At 39.5% G+C, this 10286-nt stretch overlaps 1 protein-coding gene across 1 annotated transcript; it reads left to right on the forward strand.

Moving 5' to 3' along the window:
• Positions 1-628: 628 nt before the first annotated feature.
• Positions 629-2158, forward strand: LOC103371128 (granzyme B-like). Its single transcript, XM_008300360.1, has 5 exons — positions 629-733; positions 824-983; positions 1129-1270; positions 1364-1588; positions 1674-2158. The coding sequence occupies exons 1-5, from the start codon at positions 676-678 to the stop codon at positions 1833-1835; spliced, it is 747 nt and encodes a 248-aa protein (XP_008298582.1). The 5' UTR covers positions 629-675; the 3' UTR covers positions 1836-2158.
• Positions 2159-10286: the final 8128 nt, after the last annotated feature.

A 10286-nucleotide genomic window follows, 5' to 3' on the forward strand; every position in this document is an offset into this window, starting at 1 on the left:
AAAGTATTCTTTTTCTATAGTGAGAATTTTAAAAAAAATAATAAAAATGAAGCTTTTATTTTTATGTAAAGCCTGAACCATAAAATAATTGCTAGAAATTTCAATTTAAAAAAAAATGGAGTGTTTATTGAACCCTCAGACAAATTAAAGATAAAACAAAAAATTGAAGAGCAATTTTTATATGAATTTTAATTTGTACAATTTCTGCTAAATCTGGTATTTTTGGTGCATGAATCACGATCTGTGGTGGATTATGTGTCTGGTTGTATACATCAGGTTTTTCAGGCAAACAAATATTATCAAGCTGATGATGTAGAGGTCTCAACAACTCATGTGTTAAATATTATACACTTGCATGGTTAAGAGAAGATTAGAATGAAGTTTCCTTTGGGGCTGTGTGACCTCCACAAGAGCCACAGCAAAATACCAATGGAGGTCTTTGAGGCTGTGTGGATATCCACTAAATCCAAATCACATTTATATTTTTTAAAATCTAACTTTTGTCTTTTGGCCCAGGAGGTGATCGATATCTCCTCCTTATGATGGCGGTTCAAAGCCACGTGATTTGCATATGCAAACTACACAAACACTTCCTTCTGCCTCGAGTACAAGGAAGTATTTAAAGTGTGAAGCTGCCATCGCTCTTCAGTAGCTCAGCTGGACTCTGATCTCACCATGTTCATCAACTGTAAGATGGCAGTGCTGATGCTTGTGCTGACTCTTGATGGCCAAGGTAAGTTTCTTTTAATGGTGCTTAAGGGTGTTGTAGAGAATCAGTGCTGCGATGTTTAGCCCTTGATGGCATACAACATTTTTGTCTCAGTTCATTCAGGAGGAATCATTGGAGGCCACGAGGCTAAGGCACACAGTCGGCCATACATGGCGGTTCTGGAGAGGCACATGCCAGACAACAGCACTGAATTCTGTGATGGATTCCTCCTCAATGAGGATTTTGTGATGACTGCCGCCCACTGTCAAGCTAAGTCAGTTTAACACACTTTGTGTTTGACATGGATGATGCCACAAATTCTGGAGACCCTGATAATTTTTCTGATGTTTTGATTTTGTTAATACAATGCCGTCTTTTCCCTCCTGGATACGTTTTTCCACATGTTTCTGTCATTTCAGGTCCTTTAATGTCTTGCTAGGTGTTCACAACTTTCATAACAAAAAGGGAGTACAGAATTTGTCTGTGACGGAAGCATTTCCACACAAAGATTACAATGCAACTGACAAAAGCAATGTACAAAATGACATAATGCTTCTGAAGGTAAAAGAATCAACTCTATATTAAATAGTTTTATTTCACTGCAGAAATTTGATATTCAAAACTTTTTTTTTTTGTCTGTCCCTACTTGTCAAGTTGAGCTCCAAGGCAGAATTGAACGACCATGTGAAAGGTATTGATCTCGCGGACAAAGAAAATGACCATCTGCCAAATTCCTGCATAGTCTCTGGCTGGGGGAAAACAGGAAATAGTCATTACAATTCCCTCATTCTCATGGAGGTCAATGTAACCCTGACTAAAAACAAGCTGTGTGATGGGAGAAAGCTGTACTGCTCTGAGGGAAACGCTGGACCAGCTAAAGTTTGTATATTTTTGTAACTACAATAATGAGTTCAATATTCACTTGAAGCGATTACTGCTTACTGTGAATGTTTTGTTTTTCCAGGGAGACTCTGGTGGTCCATTAGTCTGTGATCAGAAGGCATACGGGTTGGTGTCCCACAACCGGGTTGAAAACCACACGAAAGTCTACATGTATACTAAGATACCCGACTACAAAGACTGGATCAATATCACGCAACATAACGGAAAGTTCTCATACATGTAACACGTGATTGATCAAATATTTGAAGGTATCGTTTGTGTAATGTTGCTAAAGAAGAGGTCTGAGAACTTAGATGTTAATAATACGACTGAAGTCTGAGTTAAAAAGATAAAATCATATGATTTTGATGTGGTTACGTTCAAAACTTCTGTGTGGTAGCTGCTGATAACAGATTTTGTGTAGCATGTGCTTCAAAACAGCCTTGAATATGTTAAAGGAACTGCTGCTTTCTTCATCTTATTTTTTTGCTCAAATATGAACATGTGTACCATTATGTTTGTTTTGTACTGCGTTTTTTTGAACAATAAACTGTTGTTGTAACACGATTGATTTATCTTATTTGTCTTATTGATCTTATTCTGTCAAATCCGACATGAACAGGCAACTCACTCACAGTAAATTAGAAAAAAAGCAACAGTACACTACATTTATTAGATGATGTGTTCGTAAAAGGTTTTTTAACTTCAAACATGCAAACTAAAGCATGCTCAAACTGTGGCACTACAATGGATGAAATAATACATTATGTTTTACTGTCAGAATATCTGAGGTTAGAAAAACGTGAGGGCAGAATAGATCTGTCGATGATGCAACATGTGTAGTCGTCTGTAGCAGCGGTGGTCAAACTTAGACTCAGAAACTAGAGAGTTAATCGTAGTGAGGCCTGTTCTCAACCGCAATTGGTTCAGATCATATGCATGGGCAGGTGGCTTTTACAGGAATTACACAAGTTTATCAAACAAGGCTAGTGTTTTCTCATGCGGAGGAGAAATAAAGAACAAATCACACAGAGAAAAATGAAGGTTTTCACAGAGAGATTCGTCACCACTTTTTGTAGGCTGGAGGTGTCGACTTGCTCATCGTGGAGTTTTAATGGCACGTTTTGGTCTTTGATAACAAACTCCACCTCTCACTTATTACAGATGTTTTGCATAGTTTTCTTACCTCGTCAATCATGTGTGCCTACAATTATTTCTATTTTTATGTTCGCTACAGCCCTGCTATAGGGTGGTTTTTGTCTTTTTTAATGAAGGTAGAATCATTCAACATGCTGGGTATTAGAAGCCTTTTAGTCAAACACATTCAACCATGTGTTTACTGAGTTGCTTATCTGTGATCATCATGCCTCAGATAATGATGAGTGGCCTGAGTATATTAATGCTCAAAACGGAAAAAAAAAAAAAAAACATTTTGAATTCGGTGACTCTATCAGCTTGACTTTAGCACCACCATCAGGCGGTTTCCATATTTACATCAACCATATTGGTGAAAATATAAATAAATTCAGGCAGTAAATAGATCCATTCTGTTTCTATATTAACACAGTGCTCAAAACCCATTTGGGAAGTCTTGCTGATATAAATAAAAGTCTCACTCCACTAATTTTAGCTCTGAATACTTTAAGAACCTTACGCTGGATCGAGCCCAGAGGCCTATTTTAGAAAACAGATTTAGCTTTACAAACTCTAAAGAAGGCTGCAAGGTGGCACAGTTGGTTACCACTGTTGCCTCGCAGCAAAAAGGTCACCGGTGAGGACACCCGGGATCTTTGCATGTGCAGCGTGGGTTCTCTCCGGGTTCTCCGGCTTCCTCCCACAAGAAAAACATGTTGAAAAACATGTTGAGGTTATTCTAAATTGTCCGTAGGTGTGAATGTGAGTGTTCTTGGTTGTCTGTCTCTAAGTGTAGCCCTGTGATGGACTGGCGACCTGTCCAGGGTGTCCCCTGTCTTCGCCCTGAGTCAGCTGGGATAGACTCCAGCCCCCCCGCAACCCTAGTGAGGACTAACAGTGTGTAGATGAAACTTTAAAGTCAATCATGAACTCTAACAACTATGAATTACAATGCTAATAAAGAGCAGAGCCTCTATTTAACACGTGACAGTTCCTATTCATCTTTAAAAACACAGCAATAGCTTTGAAAAGAGGTTAAAAGAGTCAATAGGTCAACACTAATAAATTTTTTTCAGTATATAGTTCACCTATTCATCGTTTAGCAGACTTGAATTTTCTTAACGGATGCAATAAATATTTAAACATATTAATTTTTATGTTACTTCCTAGTGAAGATGAGTTTGTTATGGTCCAACTAACATACTCATGGTTTTCTCAAAACTCCTGGTTATGGGCCTACTGTCAATTAATGTTGTTGTAAGTTATGTTTGAGAACAATTCCAAGCATGCTTCGGATCCTGTTCAGAGTTGATGTTATACAACTAGATTAACATGAAACTGCAAAATCCAAACTCTTTTTTTTTTCCCATTCTGTAATGAATAGATGGACACATTTAAGGAGGCACTCTGGGAGCTTTTAGAGTTTTCAGAAGCAGCCAGAGGAAGGCTTGAGGACTTTCCATGTATCGGTGTAGCTGTGCGTTAATGGTGGAGACACTACATAATGTACTCGAGTTACATCACTCTGAGGTTCTCTGCTGCTGCACTGCTGGCTCTGTTGTGGATCTCCATCGCATCTCTGAATCCAGAAATGTCGGACAAACAACGAACTTTGCCTGGATTTAGTTTGAAACATTACATATGGTTGCTCCCTGTGTGCTCTCAAAATGCTACGTCCTCACCATCAGCACCGTGTACATTTAGATGACTGTCTGTCCATCATATATATTGTGATACACAGTGTTCTCACTTCTCAGGGGTATCTGCCTCATATTTTATATTCTCTATTTTACTTCTTATCCAAGTTTTATCTGCTATTTTGTCTTATATACAGTAACTGAGCTGCTTTCACCATAATACCAATAAACTGCCAACGTACTGTACAGATGACAAATAAAGATCTTGAATTTCGAGAACTGTATTGGCGACTAACATTCGATAAAATGAGCTTTCACTGTAAAAAGTGTATCTGAGCTGTAGTTGATGCAAAGTACTGTTTCAAATTTCATCAGTCTAATTCATTTGATGGTGTATTTTTGGAGTTCCATCAACTTGAAACAAAAATTTTTCCACCACTAAACTGGAATTCTTTTCAGCAAAGGAGCAAAAATTAGATTTACTGCTACATTACCACCTTCACGTTTCTTCAAAATTTTCTGCAGCGACTGTTGTTTTCTTCAAGTAGTTTAGCTGAGCAAAGAAAACCAAAGACTGGTAAGGCATTTTACAAAGTGGATTATTAGGTTGAAAAAATTTGAACCTTTATGCACGTTTTTAAAAATTAAGTTGCAGGACCGCTCATTTGAGATGAAAAGAATGACGTAAATACATCTAAGTCAAACCGCTGCCATTGATATTACTTGTTAACTTAGGATAAACTTAATTAAATTGCCTGCTGGGCTGCAAGGTGGCACAGTGGAGTGAGCACCGTTGCCTCGCAGCGAGAAGGTCGCCGGTTCACATCCCGGTGGGGGCACCAGGATCTGTGTGGAGTTTGCATGTTCTCCCCGTGCAGTGTGGGTTCTCTCTGGGTTCTCCGGCTTCCTCCCACACAGTCCAAAAACATGTTGCGGTTAATTGGTGATTCTAAATTGTCCGTAGGTGTGAATGTGAGTGTGCTTGGTTGTCTGTCTCTAAGTGTGGCCCTGTGATAGACTGGTGACCTGTCCAGGGTGTCTCCTGCCTTCACCCTAAGTCAGCTGGGATAGACTCCAGCCTCCCCGTGACCCTGGTGAGGATTAAACAGTGTATAGATGGATGGAAATTACCTCCTGCCAATTGAAGCAATTCAATTCAGTTTTTTTTTTTCAGTGTAAAGCAACCAGTGTTTGTAGTAGCCATGGTAACGCCCAGCACATGCAGTTGGCTGAACTGGTGCATAGAAACTTGCACATTGAGACAGTTTAAAAAAAAAAAAAAAAAAAAGATTACCATAGATATGTGATTGATTCCAAACCTGTAGTAGATAATTACAATTTATCCTACATTCCTAGATTACTATAAATACGTAGTAGATTACCTTTATTAGGAAAAAGGCTACTAATCTATATGTAACATATTCTTTGTAACGGTAACAGATTATTGTAGGTGAATAATAAAATATTTAGAATTTGTAATGAACTACACTAAAAAAGTTATGCATTTATAGATTAAGTAATGGATTTATTTAAATTAGTATAAAACTAGTATACACAGATGACTTGTAATAAATGACCCTTACTGAGTAATTGACTACTTAGAAAATGAAATTAACCAATATATTGAGTAATGGCTTATTACAACCAATATTTAACAGATTGCTTCACATATTTAATATATTGTAGCAATTGTGTAATAATAAAATTTCTATAAATGTGTAATAGAGTACAACAATAAATTGGTTACTTTTAGTGGTTTAAATGGATTAAAGCAGCCTGCTGGTAACCAGCTTTGTGACACGTGTTATGCAGGATTACTCTGGAGGGCCAAGATGGATCTTTGCCACTTGCTAAAGAGAAGCTGCAGTTTGACTTTTATGCATGTCTATTTTTATTCTTTAAAAAAAATATAGAATAATTTTAATGTGTTAAAGGCATAACAGGAATTCTATCTTTCATTAAAATGCCCCCATGTAATGTCAGTGTGGTATTCTATCCTTTAAGGTCAGAGGTGAAAATAAGCCCAGAGCAACCCTCCAGCCAGTCACAGCATCAGTGAGGATCATCTCACCAGCTCTAACCTGACCTGGGTTTTGTCCAGTTATGAGCAAGTATCGTTCTCTTCTGTAATGTGAAGTCTTGTGCAATTGTGTTTCTTGCTTTTGTGAGAGGTTATTTTGTTCTGATGTTTTGTGCCTCAGAGCCACCGGACATAAGTTTTGTGAATTTAAAAATACACATGTCATTTTATTGTGTGTGTCTTTGTGAGTTGTGTGTCGCTGGTACTCATGCAGTTGATTCATCTGATTGGACAAACCATAGTAACCAACACTGTATTTGCCTCATCTCTCTCCCTCTGTGCTACTCCAGCAACTCTCCAGGATTTCCCCCAACCCAAAGGTAGAAACAACCCAACGATGCATCCATCCATTATCTATACACCGCTTAATCCTCACTAGGTTCGCGGGGGGGCCAGAGCCTATCCCAGCTGACTCAGGGTGAAGGCAGCAGACACAATGGACAGGTCTATCACACTTAGAGACAGACAACCAAGCACACTCACATTCACAGCTACGGACAATTTAGAATCACCAATTAACCTCAGCATGTTTTTGGACTGTGGGAGGAAACCGAAGAACCCCCCGCTGCACGGGGAGAACAAACTCCACGCAGAGACATCCCGGGCGTCCTAACTGGGACCTTCATTGCGAGGCGATGGTGCTAACCCCCGAACCACCTTGCAGCCCTCCCAACGATACAGAGTAGCCTAAATTATAACTGCCCACTTAAAGAAGAAGAAATGTTGTGATTATTCTTAATTTTGTTTGATTTTTGATAAATATCATCATGTGTTATTGAGCACTGGTATGCTCTGATGGCAATAATGTCTTCTGAAACTTTCATGGCAATAAAGTCCCACTCAACTGAACTGAATTGTATTAAACTTATCTTGATTGAATTAAACTAAACTTAACCTAAAAAGCACTGGTTTGAGCTGAACCAAACCGAGTTGAATTGAACTGAGCTAAGATGAACTGAATTGATTTGAATTCAAATTAATTAAGCTAAATTTAAACTGAATTGAATTGAGAAGCAGTTAACTTTGGCAAAAAAACAAACAAACAAGTAAACCTAAAGACCGATTTAAGAAGATTAATATAGCAGTAGTGCCTCTGTGTTTTCATTCTGTTTACTTTGACCTAATTCAAATGCTTCTTACATAAAAAAATAATTCTAGTCTAATGAAGGTCTAATTTTACTTATTATAGTAATACAACTTTACCTAATCCAAAGGTCTAAATACCTCATCCACCAATGGAGCTAACACAAACCACTGGCTGTCGATGCACCATGTAATTCATCAGTTACGTGAATGACTGCAAGAAGCATGTAGGTTCACTATTTTCCACAACTTAGAGTTTTTTCTTTCATGCTCAGTTACATCTACTTGAAGTTTGGTGTCCGCATGAGAGCGCTGCTAAAAATGGCCGATGATCAAGATGAGTATCTTCAAGGCTGTGGCAAAAATGTGAGTGTAAGGAAATATTCAGACATCAACAAACTGATGCTACTCTAGCTTTGTCCACTAGGTGGCAGTAAGTGACTCTTGACATAAGGCCTCACAGAAAGCTGCTGCAGTACACGATTTGCAGCACGGTGGAGGGTAGGTCAAGGGGTGCCTCACACTATGAGCTAGAGATTGTGTGTCAGTCACATTCAGTATTAAAAAAATGGCAGAGAAGGAAAAAGTTAAAAGACTGAGCAATGTGTGAGCATGTAAACATAAACCAGCCAGAAATTAGAGCTACTAAACAAAACTAAAAACCCACAACTAAGCAGAAATATGATGTTTCTCACTGTCAAGCACAATTACAAGTACAGACCAGCGTGCAGAAACACAAACACGCACTTGCGATGAGCTATTTGGAAATCCTGCACAGTGTCTAAACAAAATGCGCTCGGTGCAGGCAATTAAGATTAGAGAGTTAAGACCACAGTCGGGTTAAAAATAGAAGTAGATAGTGCTGCAGTAAGCACTCTAACTTCTGAACTAACCCTTTTCTACCTCAGCACCTCCTACGCAAGCACACCTCATGGCTTCCTGTGCAACACCACAGTTTTCCATTGTGGCAGACTGAGTCCTGCAAAGCTTCACTGACAGTGTTAGGGAGGTAAGACGCTGCAAAACAGACCTGCAGAGATGTTAGACGAGAATCTGTAGAAGAATAGTGCGTAGAATCAGAAAAGAAATACGCTCAAATAGTTTTTCTTGTGCACACGTGTGAAATTCCTAAATAATTCAGTCAACTTACGAAGGAAAATTAGAAATTCCACTAACTAGTTAAAGAACAGTAACTCTGAGTGGGACACTGCTTCTTAAAGTGTCCCAAACTATGAATGTTTTTGCTATTTTTGCCATGTCATTTATATTTTTCATCGATATAACAGAGGGGGGCACTCTAAGCAAACCTATTGCAGGCTTCCTCAGGCACATTGGAGTCTGGACCAGTACCTTCTCTGAGAGGTTCATTGACTGCAGCCTACAAGTACTGTGTCCTGCACTTGACTCTCTGTTTGATGTTGATTGCTATTCCGGAGCCGCAGCTTTGCAGAGGTCCGGTGTTTGGATGCCTCAGCAGTCGAACGTGACTGCGACGTCCGCTTTGTCCGTCTCAGATGATTCTTTAGTTAGGGTTGCTATTTTACTGCGTATTAAAAATCAATACGCACTTGATTTTTTTTCTTCTTTTTTTTTTTTTTGCCAGAGATAACAGTTGAGACAAATGTGTGAGTGGCTGGCTTTTATTCACACTTGCCAACATCAGCGTTATAATGATCAAAGAAATATAGTAACACAGTCTTGAACTGAAAGATAATGATGCACAAAAAAAAAGAAAAAAAAGAAAGCTGCCCGTGTGCCTTTAAGAGGCAAGATCACATTGTTATTCTGGGTTTGTCCACAAGCCGACTGTGGAGGTGGACAGATAGTGGTTCTGAGGGTGGTGTGTGGAGGAGGTAGAAGGTGTGGGAGGGGCGAGTGTAGGAGTCTCCTAATATGAGTCTCAAGGGGCCAGTATGGATTAGAAAGAGAGGGAGAGAGAGAGAGAGAGAGAGACTGAGATGTGTATAAGATGTCCTTTAGATGCATCCCATGTTTTACAGCGCAGCCAAAGGAGGCAGAGATTGATCCTGTGTTCCCCCTCTCTCCTCCAGAATGGTGTTGCAGGCTGAACACTCAAGGCTACGCTGCCCATTAACGAGCCAATAATTTGTGTCATTATGTGAAGACTGCAGCTGGTGCTACTGATGCACTGCTTCTCACATGTCAGGGCTGAAGACTGAAAGGAGTCTTAGCGCTGCTCATTATAAAGCCGGCCTCTCATCCCTGCTTCCATCCTTTGTCTTGGAAGCCTGCGTGGCAAAAAAAAAACAGAAGAAGAAGAAGAAGAAAAAAAAAAAGAGGCTTGGCCTGGATAGCTTATTTATTTCCTCTCCAGCTCCCTTTTTGAAACACAGCATACTCAATATAAAATCAATGTATTAAGTGTTCTCAAGTATGCAGAGTGACGTGCTGCCATTCCCACTCTATGCCTTTGGCTGTGATTACAGCTAATTTGAATGATTGAAATGCTTCCATAGTGGAGCCGGAGTGAGGGAAGTGAAGGGCTCACACAGATGAAGGGGGAGGAGGCGAGAAAGGCTTGGCTCTACTCCAGGTGGAGGAGGTGAGTCATTCCCCACACAGATAGACAGTCTATCAGTGTGTGCGTGTGCATGCCCAAATTGTTGTCGAGAGAATAAAATAGTGCTGTGAGCAATAGAGTAATAAAGAATGAATGCCACTGTATACACTGTGCATTTCCGTGTGTGTGCGTGTGTGATTTTTGTGTTGCCGGTTACAGTGGGTATCTTCAGTTAATCTG

This window comes from Stegastes partitus, unplaced genomic scaffold (assembly GCF_000690725.1).
Source record: "Stegastes partitus isolate 25-593 unplaced genomic scaffold, Stegastes_partitus-1.0.2 Scaffold33, whole genome shotgun sequence".
Lineage (NCBI taxonomy): Eukaryota > Metazoa > Chordata > Actinopteri > Pomacentridae > Stegastes > Stegastes partitus.